General features: G+C 40.1%; 2 protein-coding genes across 6 annotated transcripts in view; one reads left to right on the forward strand and one right to left on the reverse strand.

Moving 5' to 3' along the window:
- Positions 1-21,703, reverse strand: part of HCFC2 (host cell factor C2) — an 85,263-nt gene that overhangs the window by 12,182 nt on the left and 51,378 nt on the right. The gene's annotated exons all lie outside the window — the stretch shown is intronic.
- On the forward strand, positions 1,512-20,675 carry NFYB (nuclear transcription factor Y subunit beta). Of its 5 annotated transcripts, none has more exons than XM_030856229.2 (8): positions 1,512-1,649; positions 4,225-4,311; positions 10,948-11,041; positions 12,456-12,586; positions 14,663-14,860; positions 16,086-16,167; positions 17,109-17,188; positions 18,012-20,675. In XM_030856229.2, exons 3-8 carry the CDS (start codon positions 10,948-10,950, stop codon positions 18,042-18,044), a joined length of 618 nt encoding a protein of 205 aa, XP_030712089.1. In that variant the 5' UTR covers positions 1,512-1,649; positions 4,225-4,311; the 3' UTR covers positions 18,045-20,675. The 5 variants fall into 5 exon arrangements, with proteins under 5 accessions (XP_030712089.1, XP_030712088.1, XP_060162102.1 ...); XM_030856228.3 differs by lacking the exon at positions 1,512-1,649 and adding an exon at positions 1,828-2,774; XM_060306119.2 differs by lacking the exon at positions 1,512-1,649 and adding an exon at positions 1,828-2,760.

The raw sequence follows: 21,703 nt of genomic DNA on the forward strand, positions 1-21,703 counted from the left end.
CTTCCTTTTTTACATTTCCTGCCTTTGAGTACATCATTTCACTCCTAAAACTCCACTTTATGGGTAGTGGTAGAGAAAGGGAGGAGTTAAACACAGGCCAACATTATTTCTTTTCTGCAAATAACAGTTTTTAAAAGTTTGATGGAGATTGAAATTCATGTGATACAAAGGTAATAAGCCAATTTAAGCTAATGGGCCAACTTTTCTTAGGGCTTTCTCTGTACATTTACTGTAAGTGAATTCCAAACAATCCTAAGAAGTAGCCAGTATTACTCCCATTGTAGAGGTGAGGAAACTGTCACGGAGAGGTCAAGAACCTTGGCCAGGGTCACATGCCAGTAAGAGGGGGAGCTGGCATTCAGATCAGGTTGTCTGATCCCAGGGTGGTATTGCTACTCACTCCTCTTGGAATAATTGGAGGCTTTCATTCGTCTTTGCTTCCTTATTTGCTCCGGAAATGTGAAAATATGCAGAGAAACAGTAGGAGCTTTATAAATAAAACATGTCTACATATTTTTACGTGATTAAAGCTGGAAAGTTTAATGTGGCACCGGGCCACTTGTTTAGTGGAAGTAAAGGGAACATGATTCCCGGCCCCGGTTGCAAAAATCCTGCCCCCTTTGCAGTGAGTGGTGTCTGGTCCACCGCCCATCTCTGATGGTCACAGACCAGGGAAGTCCGAACCAGACTGGACTCAGGGAAAGACAGCGAGGGAGCTTGGCTGCACCGAGGCAAGAATGGGCCATGCATTCTTGCAGCCCAAATGTCATCTGGTTGGGAAAAGCCACGTCATGTTGCAAATACTATGCGGGTGGGGGGCAGCATATGCAACATTTTAAGCTGGCGTGAAGGCTGCCTGGACTGACCAGCTTGTTAAACCTGAAGGAGAGTATTGCAACTTCAGATGGAATCTGAAAAACGAATACCGGAGCTCAGCGGCCGAGTGAGAAGGAGCGTTGTGCATGTGGCCACATTAACAGGGACACAAGGCCAACACGAGGTACTGAAAGCGTCCCAGGAGACAATCGCCGTTCAACTCCACCCTGCAGTTCGGGTGTTGCCCTGGACGACAGCTTCTGCCCTTGGTTTCCCCATCTTAAAAATCGAGGCGCAGGCAGGCTGCACTCAGGCAGGCGGATGAGACACTTGCACTTGGTGGAGGGAGGCGATTGAAAAGAGAGGGAAGGCTGAGAAATCACGCTTCGCAAGGTCCGGGGAAAACACCGCAGGAAGCAAGTCCGCACAGACCTTAGCAGAAGCGCGCCTAAGTCCCGGTCCCTGGAAACCCCCGCCGAGCAAGAAGGCCGCTGGCCGGCTCCGCCGTGCCCCGCAGGACCTATCCGCAGCACCTACCCACAGCACCTAACGGCAGCTGCCCCCAGCCCGCTCTGCAGGCTGGCACAGCTGCAGCCGCTCGGCGCACGGGGCGGGGCCGGAGGCGGGGCCGGGGCCGGGGCGGGGCCGCGCCGGGCGGGCACGCGGGAGGCGCGGAGGGAGGGTGTCGCGCCGAGGGAAGCGGCCCGCGGCGGAGGGAGGGAAGGCCGAGTCCTGGAAGCGGAGCTCCGCGCTGGGACTGGTTCCTTCGCAGCCATTTTCTGTCCAACCAAACAGCCGATTGGAGACGGGAGCCAACCAGGGCTGCATTGGAGGTTTGTGTCTCGCTTCGGCCAATGATCGCTCCTAAACCGACTCCACTTTAGCTCGAATGAAATGTCCGTCTCCTCCCGGCGCCGTCCCCGCCGCCAACGCCGCCGCGGCCGGGGGCACTCGCCTCCCTCCCGCCCTCCCTCCCGCCCGGGCCGGAGCCGGGGCCGAGCGGGCGCCTGCGAGGCCTGTCCCGCTGCGGGCCCGGCCGAGGAGCGAGCGCGGGGCCGCTGCGCGGCTCTTTGTGCGCGGGGCCGAGGAGCGGCGGGACGCGGGCCAGGCCGCCCCCTGCTCGCCGCCGCCGCAGAGCGCCGGGCCCGAGGCCGAGGAGGGGGCGCCGGGGCACCGTCGGGCCCCGCTCTCGGCGGCGTCCCGGCCGGCTCCATTTTGTGCGGAGAGCCGGCCGGGGGGCGGGGGGACGCAGCCAGGACCTCCGGCCCTGATCCTGACCCCTGGGCCTGGCCGCCGTGCGGGGGTCCCCGGGGAGCGCCCCTCTTCCGCCCGCCGGTCCGCGGAGGCACGGCGGGGCCGGGCCGCTTTGTCTGCCCCGGCACCCCGAGCGCCGCGCGGCGGGCGGGCGTTGGGCGCGGGCCCGGGCCGGGCGAGTCGGGGGGATGCGCGCCAGGGGCGTCCTCGCCGCGCGGGCGGGACTGACAGGTCGGCCGGGCGGGCCGTGGGGCCGGGGCCAGTCCGCGCACCTTCGTGGGGAGGAAGCGAGGTCCCCGGGAGGAAGGAATGGATTTGGTTTCCCCGCAGTCTGGTTTGCGCGTAAAGAATGCAGCCATCTGGCGGCTTGCGGTCCCTGGACTTGCCCCGAAGGTGGGAAGGAAGCCTTACGGATTGGACTAAGGTTTTAATCTTGGGTGGGAGGCGGGGAGGATATGTCAGGCTTTAGGAGTAGTAGTCTCCGAGAACAAAGAATTAGAGGACCCACAAGTCGTAATCTCGACCGAAGTACTCTAATGAGATGATTTAAAGCAAGGTTAGGTAGCGTATGACCTTTTAAAAAAAATAGTATCCCACTAACCTGCATGGACTCCACGGTTCGTGCCACGAATCACTGGGATGGTTTCGGCTTTCTTCTATGGAAACTAATCAGCAATATAAAGTGATGAGGTAAACCGATCAATGTAAGTGGCATTAACAAATAGGGATTTTATTTGTAAAGTATTGAACGTTTAACCCAAATACCTTAAAAGGCAATTATTCCTTCCTCACACTGCTGCTGTAGTTTTTAATTTAAGGATTATATTGATGCAAAACTCTGGTTTTGATGCCAAAGAATGGAGGGTGGAGGAAGGAAGGGTCTACTGCTTTTCTTGGATACAAATTTGCATTTCTTTAAACATTAAACAGATGTATGCATTCCCTTGAGCTTTCATATATATCATAACCTGCCTTTAAGAAAATATATACCATATGAGGTGATAGTGTTTTTCTTTGATATACCGAATCTAAATATATACCGACTCAACTATTTGGGTGAGTGTGGTGAGGTGTGGCACCCCTTTCCCCAGCAAAAATACATAAATATCTACAGCTTCTATATTTTAAGGATTCTGAGGATTTTTTACCCCCCCCAGAGACACCCTTTAAAAAATAACACTTATAGCTACAAGGAAGGAATTTTCCGGGCAGCTTTGGGCTAGGAAGAGGACGATATTTGGAAAGAAATTAGAAATTCCTTTTAAGATTATAACACAGTGGGCAATGTCAGCCAGTCTTTGCTGCCTGGACCCTTGTAATGGCATTTTAAAATTCAATTCAGTGGTTATAATTTTTTCTGCCATTTACTAGATTTCATGCTTGAATGTGTATCGGTATTTTTTTCTTCTTTTAAAAATTAACACTGAAAGGGTATGTTTTTTTCCCCCCACTCTCCATTTAATCGTTTCACTCGAGAAAAGGAAAAGCAAATGAGAAAGGGAGATTGTAACATTGTTATAGATGCTAGTTTATTCGGCTATTTATGCCTTAAGGTGAGAAGGAAGTTCTATTGAGATGCAATTTGAGTCCAAAATGGTGGTACCTTAAAATGATAAAGGTCTTAATTGTGTTGTTCTCTGGGCAACATGTATCTTCTTCCCGCTATAATCTGAGATATTTAAAAGCGTTATACTCTGAGGTAAATTTGTCTCGCCTTTTGAGCTTTTGGACTCTAAATCGCACTCTAAAACAATAAGAAAATCATCACCAAAAAATTACGTTGATAACTGGGGTGTTCGTGTCTGGGTGTCGATATTTTAAATAGTTTAGATATGTTAACATGATTTTTGGTCTCTTGCATATTACATAATTTGGTGTGTTGTGATGAATATTTATGATGAACATGACTAAATATAGGGTTATGTTGGAAAAGCAATACCTCCCCCCGATGGCATTAACTTTTTTGTAAGTTCTCCAAAATATATCTTCCAATTTAACAAACATTTATTGGGTGCTTGCTTTTTGCACCATTTTTTAGCCATGCACTCCATTAAATAAGAATAGTAGGTAAAATTATATGTGCCTTTTTAAATTTTACTAGGAAGAAAGCCTATAGGCTAACTTTTTTACTACTAATAGATGTTTATCTTCTAGGTTGGAATTGGGCAGAGATTAGACACCTTTTTAGGCAGGTGTTCTTGAGTACCACTGACAACGCGGTTCTCAAAGTATTTCTTGACAGTAAGTATGTTTTATCATTTTGGTTGTTAATTTGATTTGAACTGTAATTAGCTGGAAACAAAATTGTAACTGATTTATATTGGAGATTCCTGATAGAATGAATGCCTTTCAAGGCCAGACAGTACCTCTCCTCATTCCTGTTGCTTTCTTCTTTCTAGGGACTTGCATATATTAAGTGTTTCCTCTGGGTCCTTAAGAGTTGTCCAGGCTACAGGGTAAAAAGCCATCCCAGCTCTCAAGAGGCTATCTGTTTAGCTGGTAGGGCTTTAGTCAAATTGAATACTTAGAGGCAAGTTATGTGTGGAACAGAAAATGCTGGTTCTAAGGGTAGCACAAGTGAAAAGAGAGGTGTGGTGGGCTTGGTAGTTGGGAATGTCATGGAGGGAGCCTGCAGGGTTCGAACTGAGCCTTGAAGGATGAGTGGGGTTGGATAGGTGCAGGCTGTCACCATAAGCAAAAGCCTGAAGGTAGGGGTGAGTGACTTATGTTCAGTGGCTGGGCAGTAGATCTGCATGGTCCAGGTGGGGATTTCACAGGATAATCCAGTGAAGAGATGCCACGTGACCTGTCTGGATACTTAATCTTGAATCTGATACTACATCTGTAACATCAGGCATGTCACAACTTCCTTGAGACATGATTGCCTCACTCCTAAAACAGAAGAACAAAAACAAGAACAAAAGAACCTGGTGGTCCCTAAATAAGGTTTTTTTAAAAAAATCAGCCCTGAAGATAGAGTTGGAAACCAGTTTAGTTAGGTTAAGTAGGGGAACCTCTCATGTAAAGCCATGAAATGGTTTGGATTTGATGCGGAAGACTTTTAGAACCATTATAGGTTCAAGAGCTATAGAAGCAATGTTTCAGTGAGATTGGTCTTAAAACTACATGTACCCAGGTAGGTTGGATAGTAATCCAGTGTAAGTAGAAAAGGAAGGGCATATCCAGAAAACATTTAAACAGATTAGGTAGATCTTGGAGGAGGTGGAAGAACCTAAGATGACACTGGTATAATTAGCCTGGAAGGGTACGTAGAGAGATGGCATTATTAACAATGGAATTGCAGCAGTTCAGAAGGAGTTCTTATCCATTGCCTCCTTGCAGGGGATGGGGGAGGTGAATTTCATTTTCCGGTATCTTAAGTTTGCAGTGGTGGGATATCAGACATATTCTACAGGCCTGGCTTGCTTGAGTGGCAGTCATGATATAGTTGTAGATGTAGGACTTATGAGCATAGAAATGATGTTTAATGAGTTTATTAAGAAAGTAAGGGAAGAAAGAGAAAACGATTGTTGGTTAAAACTAACAAGTAGGATGTGGGAAGGAAAGAATATTGCTTTGGAAATCAAGGGAGAAGAGAATTCCAAGCATAAATGTGGGGTCAGCAGTGGCCAGCACTACAAAGAACAGTCAAGTAGGTTGAAGGCACGATCTTTGGCAACTTTTGAGAGCAGTTTCAGTATCATGTTGGGATGGAAAAGCACATGTCACAGAGTTTCAATAGGACTGAAGAGGTGTGTAAGGACTGTCAGGGTGAGGATAAGCCAGACAGAGTGTGGAGCAGAATTAAGCTTGTATGTGTCTATATGTACTTGGTGTGTTTAATGAGGGAGACTAAGCATGTTTAAGGAAGAATGAAGAAGCTGGTACTAGAGATGAGGAATCTTTGTATTATTTCTTATCCTCAAAGAGATAAAAAGGAATTGATCCACAGAACAGGTGAAAGGGGTCATGTAAGAGAGAAGACTTTTTATGCCTGGGAAGAATATGAGAACTGTATTTGAAGGGACAGTAATAATACTAGGGTACATTTGCTGAGTTCTTACTGTGTATCATGTACTTTGCTAAGTGCTTTTTTGTTGTTGTTGTTGCGGTACGTGGACCTCTCACTGCTGTGGCCTCTCCCGTTGCGGAGCACAGGCTCCGGACGCGCAGGCTCAGCGGCCATGGCCCACGGGCCCAGCCGCTCTGCGGCATGTGGGATCTTCCCGGACCGGGGCACGAACCCGTGTCCCCTGCATCGGCAGGCGGACTCTCAACCACTGCGCCACCAGGGAAGCCCTGCTAAGTGCTTTTTATACCATACCTTCACTTCTCATAGCAATTTCATTTTGAAAATGGGGAAGTTAATATTGTCCTTGCTTGAGAAGCATCTTTGAAGATTTTTAATATACAATCAGTAGACTCAGAATTTAGAGGACAAATTAAAGACATAGGCTTAAGGACTATTTGAAAAACTATCAGGAACAAGTACTATAAAGTACTTCGCATCTGAGACTCTGGACTTCGGTCTCATTTAGGTTGCCACCTTTGGCAAGTCGTTAGCCTCACATAACCTCAATTTTCTCACCTGCTTCATGGAGTCATGAACATTGCATAAGGTATTTAGAAAGTGCTCAAAAATGTTAAACATATTGAAGAGGGCACTACTTATCGCATTTGTGTAACAGATTATTAGTATAGTTAAGATACCGCTACATCAAAAAATTATAGAATAAAATTTACTAGCTTAGACAGCTGACCATTTATTTCGCATAATATTTTAGAGAACAATATTACCGGTTAAACTAAATACTTAGAATAGTCAATAAAGTTAATTTAATGGGCTTTAACTACTCTTTGTCCATATTTCTCAGTTCCCTTGGAGCTAATGATTGATCATTTTACCCATTCTCGTCATTATTCTACATGCTCTTTCCTCTTTGTTGTCTGGATGGAATTCAACACTTCAGGGTCTCTGTTCTTACCAGGCTTGTAAGTATCACAGCTGGACATACCGATTCCACTAAACATTTATGGTCACCAACTTCAGCTAGGCTCTTTGCATCCTCCTAGCACTCCTGTTCCCTTCCTTTTGCATTCTTTGGTGAAAGCCATCTGTCTCCCCAGCTGTAAGAATCCCAGCATTATCCTTGGTTCTTCCTCCAGCTCTTATTCAGTCAGCCACCAAGTCTGTTGATTTTACCAACGAAAAAGCTCTGTAGTCTCTGCTTCTGCTGTCCAGTGCTGCTGTCCTGTTGATACTGGGAATGTTCATCATCTTTCCTGAACTCATGCCCTAAATGCAGCATTACAGTCCTTACTGGACTTCTGCCGCCATTCTTACTCCCCTCCAGTTCACTTTCTACACTGGACTGTAGCCAGAGTGATGTTTTTAAAAAGAAATCTGATTTGCATTCTTCTGCTAAAACTCTTCTTTGCTTTACTCTTGTCCACAAGATACTGCTTGACCCAGCCTCTACTAGCTCATCAGCCCACCAGTACTGTTTCTCAGTTTCCTTTGCCTGGAACATTCTCGTCCCATCTTTCTTTGACTGATTGCTGTTCATTTTTCAGTCTCAGTTTAAACGTTATTTTCTTAATACGGCCTTCCTTGACTCTTTTAGACTAGTGAGGTTCCTTATGGAATAAACTCCCGAAGCATATAACAAAACATCTTTATTTTCCTTAGCACTGGGCACTAGCAATTAGTTAATTATTTGTCATTATTTAATAACTATATATAACATTTACTGAGTACTCCTATCGTACTATGGTATGTCTTTACATGGTAAGTACTATTCTCGTCCCACTTGCCAGTAAGTTGCAGGGAATTCAAACCAGGTGATCTGATTCCAGAGCCTGTGCCTTGGAAATACTAATAGGCTGTGCTCCCCACCCCGTCCCCCTGACCCCAGTTTACGTAACATTTGTCTTCTCTGCAAGATGAGGACAGAGACCTTGTCTTTGTTGTTGACCTGTGACGTTGTCGGCACATAGCACAGACTTGATAAATACAGGGTGCTTACTCGGTAAATATTTGTTCACTGGCTTACAATCTACAATTGTGAATTTTAATAGGAAGTTTTAGACCTAGAAAAAGCCTTTGGGATGTATCTAGGAAGTTACCCCCCTCATTTCTTATATATATATAGGAGGATAGCTAGCATATTGTAAGCATCAAAGATGCGGCCAGCTTGTTGAATGGAAGATTCTAAGAGCCTTGGGGATTCCAAGATGGGAACACTGATTTTTGGCTTACAGAATAGGGTAAATCAGATTTCAGGAGGATGGGTGAACACTGGGATTAAAGTATGGGGCAGGATTTTAATGGTAGAAAGAAGAGAGGAAGACAGGAGTGGTGAAATGACAGAAAAGCTAAAACTTGCAGAACCAAAGACGCATACAGCTAAGCAGATGACATGTGGCTTATCTTCAAAGGAGGGAGGGTGAGATCTGACATCTGAGTACACTATGTGCCAGACTCTGTCCTTAGCAGGTTTCTAGTCTTTATTTAATTCCAACAACTCTATGAAATACTTTCAGAAGTAATTTTTAGAAGACTGAGGTTTAGAGGCTAATGTTCTTAATCCAGGTGATAATCTTGCTGCTAATTCCAGTGCATGACAAGATAATGTGAGTTAAACTTTTTGCTTTTAACACTTTTTTTACATTATATCTATAAATTAATCTCTCAGATCATGGTTATTACAACAGGGTCTTGCTCATCAGCTAATTTAAAAAGACTCAGGCTATCCTGTGGACATTGATTTAGCAAAGGATTTCTGTAACTGCCTCCAACCCCGCTTCCCAAAAAAACAAACTGTATTTGTTTCTTAGTTGTAGGCTTTTAACCACTTTGGTCCTGTCTCCTGCACCTTGATCTCCCCTAGGGCATTGTAAAAACTAATCCATTCACAGCTATCCTAATTGACCTCTCTTTCATGGCTAATAAATCCATCATCATATCTATTAAAGACAACTCTCCTAGTATCTTTATAGCATTTTAGGATCAAAATAGCATTTTATATTTGGAAAATGCTTCATACATATATTAGCTGTTTAAGATGGGGAAGGTGAAATTATTATTTCCATTTTATATAGAAATACATTTAACCGGTAGGGATGCTTGTTTTCAGGGATCAATAAGACTCTAAATCAGAGCTCACTGACTGCTGTTTACCTTCTCTTAGAGGGCACTAAGAAGCATCATAAATAGGTACCCTGTACTTTCACAAATTATTAAAGTAAGTGAATTCTATTCTCTATCCCCTTAAAACAGCTATATAAATTATGGAAATGTATCTGTATTTACAGTTAAATTAGATACCACAGTCAACAGATGCATCAAAGAAATGCCATGTTATTGAAGACTTGGAAACTAGCCTGGTATTTTAGTATTAGATAAAAATCCAACAGAGATGGAAAGGAAGAGGTGTTACATAAGGACTCAGATATTGCGGTTAATAACACTAAGTTTGTGCTGGGTCCTGGGCCTTGATAAACATTTAGCATCAACTGTCTCTTCTTGATTTGGCCTGAAAGCATATGTAAATTACACTTAATTTTTGCTATGCTTTTTATTCAGATAATGCATTCAAAATTTTTCCAGCCACAATTAGCCAGTCCCTTATTGTTCTGAATAGTATTATTTGCAAAGCAGAAAGACTTCCAGGATTTGCCATGTTGGAATGGAGACAGTTCAGGGCTTATGGGTCCATCCCCGCCCCGCACCCCCGCCCAGATTTTCTCTCTTAGAAATCATTTACCTCTGAGTAAAATTAAGCAGGGTTTTATTTTTATTTTGGCTGCGCCGTGTGGCTTCAGGGAATCTCAGTTCCCTAACCCACAGCAGTGAAAGCGTGAAATCCTAACCACTAGACCACCAGGGAACTCCCAGGGTTCTTTTAAAATAGTCATTTTAGGGCTTCCCTGGTGGCGCAGTGGTTGAGAGTCCGCCGGCCAATGCAGGGGACAGGGGTTCGTACCCTGGTCCGGGAATATCCCACATGCCGCGGAGCGGCTGGGCCCGTGAGCCATGGCCGCTGAGCCTGCGCGTCCAGAGCCTGTGCTCCGCAAGGGAGAGGCCACAGCAGTGAGAGGCCTGCGTACAGCAAAAAAAACCAAAAGTCATTTTAACTCTCATTTTTGTCTGTGGTTATCATTTTCCTATTTTTATATGCAGATCTCCAATCTCCCTGACCCCTCCTTTTCTTTTTTCCTTAACGAGTCAAAAGTCTGAGGGTGGGGGAAGAGAAAATTAACCTTTGACTAGAATTAGGGGTGATGAGCTTGTTCAAAATGTGGGTGTACTTTTAGGTTGCATGGGTACAGAATTGTGCAAGGAATCCATATGCTTCTTATACCAAACAACAGTTTTAACCAGGATATTGTCTCTTGTGGAACTTCTGTGAGATAGCAAAGAAAGTTTGCAGCGAGAGCAAAAAAGTTCGTGTAGGAATATCTGGCTTTAGCAGGAGAGCTGAACAGGCTGGATATATCCAGGTGGCTAACTACTAAGCTGATTTTGGCTTTGCTTGCCATTACAGAGATAAATTAGGTTGTAAGTCAGGGTTGCCTATACTATATTTGATGATTATGCAATTGAAAAGAAAGACGTGTGTGTTTTAAATTCATTTCCTTGTTTTGTTTCCCCGTTGGTCGTAGGCTTATCACTTAATAGAGGGTGAATAGGGAATCTTGAATCATAGGCAAATTATCAAAAGGTTTCCAAATCAAGAAATATGTTTTCTTTTAGTAAGCTTAAGGCTATGAAAAATTTAACTGACTCATCCTATGACAATTTATGAGCACTGAATCTATTATGTAGTTTTTAGACAAGTTTTATTGAAGATTATTGAAAGCTTTTTTTCCTCATAGATGGATGGTGACAGTTCCACCACAGATGCTTCTCAACTAGGAATTTCTGCAGACTATATTGGAGGAAGTCATTATGTTATACAGCCTCATGATGGTAAGAAAGACACAATTAGAAACAAATTCACACGTAGGAACAAATTAGAAAGTGGAAATTTTATTGATGTGATGTTCTATGTTACTTTTGTCTTTACAGGAAAATTAGCACTCTGTGTCACAGTTTAGTGATAGTCTAAAAAGGTATACTTTGCTATTTTTATTAGAAATAGTCTTCAAAAGAATGATGGGTTTTAGAAAATAATTCTATAAAAGTATGCCTTTTTAAAGCTGGTACAGTTTCTTTAATGATTTGTTATTGATTTCCTACTTAAGTATTAAATATGGCGAATTCTTACTCAATTGATAAACTGAGTAGTTCTTTAGAGGGTGGTTGCTAGCTATTATATTTCTGGTACTTATGAACAGACTTAGTTTTGGTTTTTATTCAATATTGTTTTAACTTGTAGTAGAATGGCAGTATTATGTTGGCCTATCAAATAATTTGCTTTTGTGGCATTCTGATGTGTAAGATTAAAAAACACTAAGATATATTTTTGTAGAAGGCAGTTGGGGGTAGGTGATTATTTATTCCATCCTAAAACAGATATTCAAACAAGTTAATTTTGATAACATCATTTTAAACATGTAAAAATGTAAACTGAATCAACTTAAGTACCTTTCTTATTTAATACATATATTAATAAAAGAGTGGGAAGTTTACTTACAAGATACTGCATTTAATCATAAAAGGATATTATTTGTACTATGAAAGCTTCAGTTATATCTAAAAATTTACTTTCTATAAGAACATTGGATTACTGCTATAGCTTTGTTCATAAACTATTACTACATTAGTGGTAATCCAATTGGGTTAGTAATATTCAAGTCCAGTTTTTCCATTCTATATAAACTTGGCTTTGGATAAACACACACCCTTTTAATCTTGTTATATGCATGGAGCCATAGATCACAGTCTCTTCTATTTTATAGCTAAGTTATGTAACAGATAATTTATGAGCACCTCCTCTGTTGGAGGTGCTGTACCAAGTCCTAGGAAGGACACAAAGCTGATCCCTGGCCTCAGGTAGCAAAAATCTAAGAGGGGGAATGAGAAATAAGGATTATAAAATGTGTTAGAGAAGAGACACAAAGAAGCACTTGTTTGAGATATTTTGTGAAAGGAGAGATCACTTCTGAAGGTGCTGTGGAGATGTATTTGAGCTTTTTGGAGAGTGGGTAGGTAGGACTTAGTAGGCAGAGTTGAGGATAAGAGTATTCGAGGCAGTGGGTTTGAAATTAATGAGGAGGCTCAGTTATGGCCCTGAGAAAATTGTGAAAAGAACTGCTGTCCTAATCCCTAAAAACGATTAGAAAATGAACCAGAATGTTTCTTATCTTAGATTGTCTGAGGTAGTCTTCTCTATCTTGAAGGAAAAATTATGAGAAGCTATAAACCTGTTATTTTTACTTAGATACTGAGGACAGCATGAATGATCATGAAGACACAAATGGTTCAAAAGAAAGTTTTAGAGAACAAGATATATATCTTCCAATTGCAAATGTTGCAAGGATAATGAAAAATGCCATACCTCAAACGGGAAAGGTAATGCTGAGGAGAATTTAACTGGGTTTTGTTTTTCAGGGGTGGGGAGGAGGGCATGTAAAACTACATGAACACATATTTCATGAATATAGTTAGCTGTTGATTTCAGTCATTCACCCTTTCAGCAAAACACACATCTCAGCTGTACACACTTGGTTGCTGAGCGGCGCTCCTGCTCCCCACTTGCTGGAAGCAGATGAAACAGAATTAAGAATCGTTTTAAAAATAGGTGCATTGTGGGCTTCCCTGGTGGTGCAGTGGTTGGGAGTCCGCCTGCCGAACCTGCATGCGGGTTCGTGCCCCGGTCTGGGAAGATCCCACATGCTGCGGAGCGGCTGGGCCCGTGAGCCATGGCCGCTGAGCCTGCGCATCCGGAGCCTGTGCTCTGCAACAGGAGAGGCCACAACAGTGAGAGGCTTGCGTACCGCCAAAAAAAAAAAAAAAAAAAAAAGTGCATTGTCAGAACTATCAGGTTTTGGGCATATGAAGTTGTAACTTCCGTAATGTTGCAGCAAAATTGGACCATGTTGGGCTGATGGATGTAGTAAGGATTTTCCCCCCAAATCTGTATGTTTGGAAACTTTCTCTATAGTTAAAAATAGTAACATACATTTAATTCAACTGGCATGATCTTTTAAAGTAGTTTTGTCTTGTGGAGAAATAACTGTATATACAGTTACTTATAACAGCTTTTAAAAACTCACTGTCACTCTACTTATCACTTGGTCTGAACTAAAGTCCACACTTTGTATATTGTTTTGTATTGCATAATAAGGTTTCTCTCATTTTATTGTAGCTTTGAAAATACTTATGAAAGTAATAAAGCTTACAAAGAAATACATTATTAAAATATATCACGAAGCCTAGAAGTTCCAATTTGAGTGGTCCTCCTTATGTTTTAAGGGGAAAAAAGCACAACTGCTGATAATTGCTTACTATGCTAGACCTGTGCTGCCTGGTACTGTGGCCATTAGCCACATGTGGTTATTGAGCACTTGAAATGTTGGCCGAATGAACTGAGATGTGCTGTAAATGTAAAACATACCCCAGATTTTGAAGGCTTAGTATAAAAGAAAGGATAAAGAGATCTCAATTTTAAAATGTTTTTTTAATTGAAGTATAGTTGATTTACAGTATTTAAAATATCTCAATTTTTAAATGGAATCCTGTGTTTAAATGATAATATTTTAGATTTACTAGGTTAAGCAAAATATATTGAAATTAATTTCACTTTTTTTTTTTTTTTTTTTAGCATAGCTGCTGGAACATCTAAAGTTATGTATCTAGCTCAGGTTATATTATCTTGTTTGACTGCATTTATGCAGTAACTCTTGTTACTTTTCACCAGGATGTAAAATAGGCATGGAGGTGAAAGACAGTATGTTTCAGCAGAGGATTTTGTCATTCCTGTTAGAAGTGGCTTTGGAATTGCATGATTTAATCTATTAGAGTTTCACTTTCAAACCCTAGACCACTAAGTGAAGAGTTGTCTTTATAATGAGATGGCAGGTGTGTGCTTCTTTTGGTAGGCTTTTTCATAAACTCAAAACGTATTCCGGACACTTTGTATCTTTATTAATAAAAATGTCACCAGATGTCATTATTTCACTCCCTTGTAAGCCTTACAGTGAATTTAGTTTTCAGTTTGTTTTTAAAAACTTTCTGGTGTCCTCACTGGTGGAAATGCCAGGGCAGAGAAGCGGTACCTAAGTCTAGCCCACAGTACACTCCAGACATAACAGGACTGATTTTCTTGGGGCACTTGGTTTGTAAGAGTTTTCATTTTTATGGGGTGGTAGGGTCATCCAGTAGTTGCTTTTAAACCTAAATTCTGTTTTGTGTGAACAGTTGTCAAGGCTTCTCTCATTTGTATTTAAGTTTTCAGTCTCACTCAATGAGGGTTGCAATTTTAATAGCATATGTTACGTCACTGTTAGCAGCATACATTTTGAAGGTTAAAGGTTAACAGTCATAAACTGAAATTTATATTCTTCTGAATAGCCTTTTATTTTTGCAGGTTTTTAGGAAAGTGGTGGTTATATTCCCTGCAGATTTACCTATGATTTTTCTCTTCAGATTGCAAAAGATGCCAAAGAATGTGTTCAAGAATGTGTAAGTGAGTTCATCAGCTTTATAACATCTGAAGCAAGTGAAAGATGCCATCAAGAGAAACGGAAGACAATCAATGGAGAAGATATTCTCTTTGCCATGTCTACCTTAGGCTTCGACAGTTATGTAGAACCTCTGAAATTATACCTTCAGAAGTTCAGAGAGGTAAGTAAAGTGTCTCCCATTATGTTTTTAAGAAAATAAGATACACTATTCACTTTTAACTTTTTAAATGTATTAATCATTTCTCAGAAGTATGTAATCACTTACATTACTGAACTTAAATAGGAAGTCCTTTCTTTCTTCCTTTGTATTACTAATGGCAGCATAGTTGTGTAATGATTAAGAGCATGGACTCTGGATTTAGACCATCTGGATGCTGAACTCTGTGACCCTGGGCAGCCTGTTTAAGTACTTTAGGCCTTGGTTTCCTGGTCTGTAAAGTGAGGCTAATAATAATAGTACCTACCTCACAGAGTTACTGAGAGGACTAAGTAAAATAATCCATGTACAGCCCTTGGCTTGGCACATACAGAGTGCTCAATAATGTTAGCACATGCTGTTATTGTTACTAATTTAAAAGAAGTAGCATCTCAAAGCTTGCGGCCTTTTAGATAAGAAAAAGGGAATTATAACTATAACCTTTTCTTATTATTGATTGAATTCTTCTACATTTCCTATTTGGTTTTTCTTTGCATGTGGTATGAATTTTGTGAAAATGAATTGAGATCAGCATATTTATTTCTACACTCCAACTTGGGTGTCAGATCCACATTGCTTTCAAAATACTTTCTTAATGTCTCTAGTGTTAGAATCCCATTAAATTAGTGATATCTGCACAGAATGACTAAAGTAGGAAGAGAATGTGTAAATTCTTTACAGAACTTTTCCAAATCTTCAGCATCATTAGAACCTGAGAGTGGACAGAAACTTAGAGGTCTCTGATCCAAATTGTAATTTTGATTTAGGAATTTTAAACTCCAAACTGGCTGCTGTAGTGCTGGCCGAGAGCTGCAAGTATAGTTAAATGATAACTTGGATCATTTGTAGTAGATCTGCAAGCTGGGTATTTACAGTTTTTGCAGACTACTTCATCTGTAAATAGACTTCTCTTTTCCTTTTGATGTAGTGTGGAATAACTTTATTTTTACTCATAAATATTTTAGATTTTCTAGGTCATTACTAACACTGTCTTGTGATGACTACTGCATATATAACAGCATTTTGAAGGACCTTTCCATATGTTATTAACCAGAAGCACTAATAAATACTCTGTATTTTGTAATAATAGAAGCTCCTAATTTTAGGAAATAAGTAAGCATTCTCATTTAGGAAACAGGTTGTTGTTGTTTTGAATATAGTGATTACTTGTTTGATTTCCCTTCCTCAGGCTATGAAAGGAGAGAAAGGAATTGGTGGAGCAGTCACAGCTACAGATGGACTAAGTGAAGAGCTTACAGAGGAGGCATTTAGTAAGCAGTGTTATGATACATTTATGCAGCTACATTCGTTCTTACGAGTCATGTAGATTGTTGGCAGTGATTAATTCTATATGTCTGCAGTAGAACTTTTGGAATATTAGCACTGAGTGTTTTGACATAGCACTATTTTGAATAGTTCTTACTAGTTCATGCCCTTATATTTGAAGTCAGTGAGGGATAAGCGTATAAATTTTAATTCTGCAGAGATTATAATCTTTCACCAGTAGTTCTAATGGATTTCCATAGTCCCTAGTTTTTGGTTTAAGATTCACATGAGAGGAGTATTGAGAATTGTTGTTTATAATATAAAATCTTGTGATTTAAATAAATTTGAACTGAAGGTTTCTTAAAAATTGAGTGTTGGGCTTCCCTGGTGGCGCAGTGGTTGAGAGTCCGCCTGCCGATGCAGGGGACACGGGTTCGTGCCCCGGTCCGGGAAGATCCCACATGCAGCGGCGCGGCTGGGCCCGTGAGCCATGGCCGCTGAGCCTGCGTGTCCGGAGCCTGTGCTCCGCAACGGGAGAGGCCACAACAGTGAGAGGCCCGTGTACCCCCCCCAAAAAAAAAAAAATTGAGTGTCATATTGGTGAAATAAAAGGTCCTATGGTGATTATATTTCTCATATAAAATTTATATGTATATATATATTTCTCATATTTAAAATATATGTTGCTTAGTTATGTAAGTGTTGCTCCCAACCAGGCCTCACAGTGTAGGTCTACTTATGAGTCAGAAACTCCATCCAGTCTTTTATGCCCATGGGGAATTAATTAGCGAAAGTACACTTAAGAAAACTGAAAAATGCTATAGGAAAAAAATGTGCATTTTTAGGGAACTTTTTTAAATGGAAAAAAATCACACAACCTTAAGGTTCAGGTCAAGAAAGCAGATGCAGTTCTTTTCCTGCTTTAACTTTTTTTTTTGTCTTTTAGCTAACCAGTTACCAGCTGGCTTAATAACTGCAGATGGTCAGCAACAAAATGTTATGGTTTACACAACATCATATCAACAGGTATAGTACCTTCTTTCTATTAATACTTTAAATAATTAAAAAAATTATATTCATTAATTTTTTTTAATCACAGGTAGTTAACGTCAACACATTAAGAATCTGATAAAGGTTGTTAAAAATTGTTTTCTCAAAATATATAACTGTGTATAGTATTCTCTAATGGTTACAGATATGTACACAGATGTTCATACAGTTCACCCTTCATATCCACGAGTTCCACACCCATGGATTCAACCAGCCATGGATCATGTTTCCGATCTGTGGTTTGTGGTTGGTTGAATCGCAGATGGAATTTGCAGATGCAGAAGTCATGGATACTGAAGGCCGATTAAAGGACTTGAGCGGGCTTCCCTGGTGGCGCAGTGGTTGAGAGTCCGCCTGCCGATGCAGGGGACACGGGTATGTGCCCCGGTCTGGGGAGATCCTACATGCCGCGGAGCGGCTGGGCCCGTGGGCCATGGCCGCTGGGCCTGCGCGTCCGGAGCCTGTGCTCCGCAACGGGAGAGGCCACAACAGTGAGAGGCCTGCGTACTGCAAAAAAAAAAGAAAAAAGAAAAAGGACTTGAGCATCTGTGCATTTTGGCATCCACAGGGCATTTTGGAACCAATCCCCCATGGATATTGAGGGAATGAATGTATTTGCATAGATTTCTGTAAAGATACACAAATTATTGAAGTAGCTCCTTAGGTAGAGAGAATGGAGATTTGGGGTGGGAACTAGACTTATTTTTCATCGTCTGTTGTTTTTACTCTTTGAATGTTTATAATATACAGGAAACTATTTTTTCTTTAATTCTGCTCAATTTAAATTTTCAAATCTTAGATTTCTGGTGTTCAACAAATTCAGTTTTCATGATCCGAAGAAATGATGGACTGGAGAGTGTAGAGAACTGAGTCTGTATGATTCCGGAACAGAGACATTAGAAGGAGCTGACTGGTGAAAAGATGTCTCTTTGTATATTAAATAGTTGTAATGTAGCTTCCCAATGCTTGACTAATTGAGGTGTTAATTCTGACTTGAGAATCTTTTTCATGAATGATTTTAAAGAAAAATTTGGATTTTAAAGGTATTAAAATATTTTTGTTTTGTACGAGAGTTTGTTGCTCTGTATGACTCCTGTATGCATTGTATATTGCAGTTTATTACTGTCAGAGATTTGTAGACAGTTTCTTATTTTCATATTGAATCATGTTACTTTTGTAATAATTCAAGTAAGCAGCTGGGTTAATTCATGATGTTTGCCCTTTTAATAAAAAATAAGGGTAGAGTTCATTTTGAATGCAAGTTGCCTTTATTATAAATTTGAGTTTGTCTTGGTTATATAATACTTTGCATGATAACCTAGCTAGATTTTTAGCATTTGCCATATTTATTAACTTTTTTGTAAAACATTCATAGCTTAAGCAGCACCATTTTTTTAAAAAAATGTAATTGAGAAATTAAGTGTGAATGCAGAAGCAAATATTGTCGGCCCTATTCAAGCTGGTGCCCGTTAACAGTGTTTACACTGTTCATTGTGCCTGTTAAGATAGTTTTAGTTTATTGGAGCTTTTGTTAAGACTAGATTTGTTTTTGAGTTACATTATTATGAGTGTTGGAATTCATTGAAGTTTAATGTAGTCCTAGTGCTCTTGAAATGGTGCCCCTTTCATTTTGTATATGATTTTTCCAAAGGCATATCTTCAAATACTATATAGTATCCTCTTCCAGAAGAGGAATTTCATAGTCTGATGGTAAATGTCCTCATTTTACCTTTTTAATTGAAATGTCAAGTTTCCTATTATGCTATGGGAACCAAGAAATATCAGACATCATTGTGTGTATACAGAGCTTTTTTGCATGGGTGAGTGAATGAAGTGAAGAACAGAGTTAGTGCTGTGAATGGTGCGAAAGAGAAACCGCCAGCTTCTAGTGTGCTGTCTTGATCTTTGCAATAAACTAAATTTAGATAATGTAACTTTGTATAATTTACTAGTATTGTACTTGGGTTGTTCCTTTTTTAGAGTGAGGATTTGTATTTTCTCACCTATTCTTTTTGGTGATAACTAACTTGAGTCTCTTTATTATTTTTTTTAAATCAACAATTGCTCTTGTATAGTTTGCCTAAAAGGCACTTTGAGTGAATGTCATCTTGGAAGGACACTCACATTATAAGGGAGAAGCAATTTCCTAGATACAGGCTGGACAGAAACATTTACTTTGCCAGAAGGAGCTTTTGCGGGCACAACTGGGATAATCTGAAGTTAATAACTCCCTCACTACCTTCCCATTTAAAAAATAATCTTCATTACAGAAAATTCAAATGGGCAAAAAAGGGTGGTTAAGCAAAACCAACTATCATCCTACTATGTTAAAAACAATGTTAATATTTTGGTAAATATGATTTGTCCTTTTACTTTGCTAAATATGTATATTTTTATAAAAATGGGCTCATACTTGCATACTGTTTTGTAACATGCTTTTTTCACTTAATATATTGTGAACATCTTTCCCAGGTCATTACATAGTCTTCTACTTTTATTTCTTTATTATTCTGTTGTATGGCTGAAACATAATTTATTTAATCTTCTATTGGACATTTTGACTATATACATCTTTTCACAGTTATAAATGACACTTCATTGAATCTTGTGTACATCCATGACTGTTTTCTTCAAATAAATTCTATTAGTAGAATTGTTGGTTTAACAGATATGCAAAATTTTAAGGCTTTTGATACATATATAATTGTATTTTTGAAATAGCTTCCATTTGATCCAGGCAGTATGTCATTATATAACTGATAAAAACACTTGATCTTTGGTTATCAGGTTCTTTCTCTAAAGTTTAAAGATTGAGCTATGTATAAGAATCAAGATTAAAAAATTAGACAACTTTAAAATGTATATCAGTATATACCAAAATAAAATTCTAAATTTAATAATTCGCTATTAGTACTAAAACTTTAGAGTATGTAAAATTAGGTCAATTTTGGATTATACGGGCTTCATACTCTGAAAGAACATTGGCAATTTGCACGTGTCAGGTCCATAATCCCCTTTTATGCATGTGAGAAGTAGTGCTGCCTTCTTACCTGGCTATGTTGCATGTACTGAATGTCATGTTTTCTCCCCCCCAGAACTTAAGTATATAAGCTCCTACAATAACCTAAAAGTTAGTTTTTAAAATAATTTTGTATGTGTTGCTTTATGAGTATCTAAGAGAGAAATGGGCTTCAGTGATTAAGTCATAGAAGAAGGGACCTTAAGTTAGCTTCTATCTATCTATCCCCTCACTACCTCGTTATAAACGGGGATGCTTTAGTCCAGAGAAAATTTTTTTAAATGCTACCTTCCCAGTGTCATATGCTTGGGTATGATGATGTTTTAAGCTATTTGTATATCTTTTCCTCTTATAGTATACTATCTATGCAGTATTTTCCTTTCTTCAAAAACATGCCTTCTTGCATATCAATTAGGCCTGAAAAAGGAAAAAAAAAAAAAAGTTTCTACCATTTACCAAGAATGAAATCTTGCAGTGCAAGATTTTTGGAAAATATATTTTCTCTTAGGGAAACTTATTTTATCAGCAGTCCAAAATAAGACAATATTTCTTGCTTTATGTGATAAAATACACTTCTGAGGCAGAAGACCTAAATAGACATTTCTCCAAAGAAGATATACAGTTTGCCAACAAACACATGAAAGAATACTCAACATCATTAATCATTAGAGAAATGCAAATCAAAACTACAATGAGATGATATCATCTCACACCGGTCAGAATGACCATCATCAAAAAATCTAGAAACAGTAAATGCTGGAGAGGGTGTGGAGAAAAGGGAACACTCTTGCACTGCTGGTGGGAATATGAATTGGTACAGCCACTATGGAGAACAGTATGGAGGTTCCTTAAAAAGCTACAAATAGAACTACCATATGACCCAGCAATCCCACTACTGGGCATATACCCTGAGAAAACCATAATTCAAAAAGAGTCATGTACCAAAATGTTCATTGCAGCTCTATTTACAATAGCCCGGAGATGGAAACAACCTAAGTGCCCATCATCGGATGAATGGATAAAGAAGATGTGGCACATATATACAATGGAATATTACTCAGCCATAAAAAGAAACAAAATTGAGTTATTTGTAGTGAGGTGGATGGACCTAGAGTCTGTCATACAGAGTGAAGTAAGTCAGAAAGAGAAAGACAAATAGTATGCTAACACATATATATGGAATCTAAGAAAAAGCAAATGTCATGAAGAACCTAGGGCTAAGACGGGAATAAAGACACAGACCTACTAGAGAATGGACTTGAGGATATGGGGAGGGGGAAGGGTAAGCTGTGACAAAGTGAGAGAGTGGCATGGACATATATATACTACCAAACGTAAAATAGATAGCTAGTGGGAAGCAGCCGCATAGCACAGGGAGATCAGCTCGGTGCTTTGTGACCACCTAGAGGGGTGGGATAGGGAGGGTGGGAGGGAGGGAGACGCAAGAGGGAAGAGATATGGGAACATATGTA

This window comes from Globicephala melas, chromosome 10 (genome assembly GCF_963455315.2).
Source record: "Globicephala melas chromosome 10, mGloMel1.2, whole genome shotgun sequence".
NCBI lineage: Eukaryota > Metazoa > Chordata > Mammalia > Artiodactyla > Delphinidae > Globicephala > Globicephala melas.

Excerpts from the sequence above, each read along its gene's own strand:
- NFYB (XM_030856229.2), top strand. The coding sequence starts at position 10,948 with ATGGATGGTGACAGTTCCACCACAGATGCTTCTCAACTAGGAATTTCT. Across the intron at positions 11,042-12,455 it reads TGTTATACAGCCTCATGATG|ATACTGAGGACAGCATGAAT; the intron begins GTAAGAAAGACA and ends ATTTTTACTTAG. Across the intron at positions 14,861-16,085 it reads ACCTTCAGAAGTTCAGAGAG|GCTATGAAAGGAGAGAAAGG; the intron begins GTAAGTAAAGTG and ends TCCCTTCCTCAG.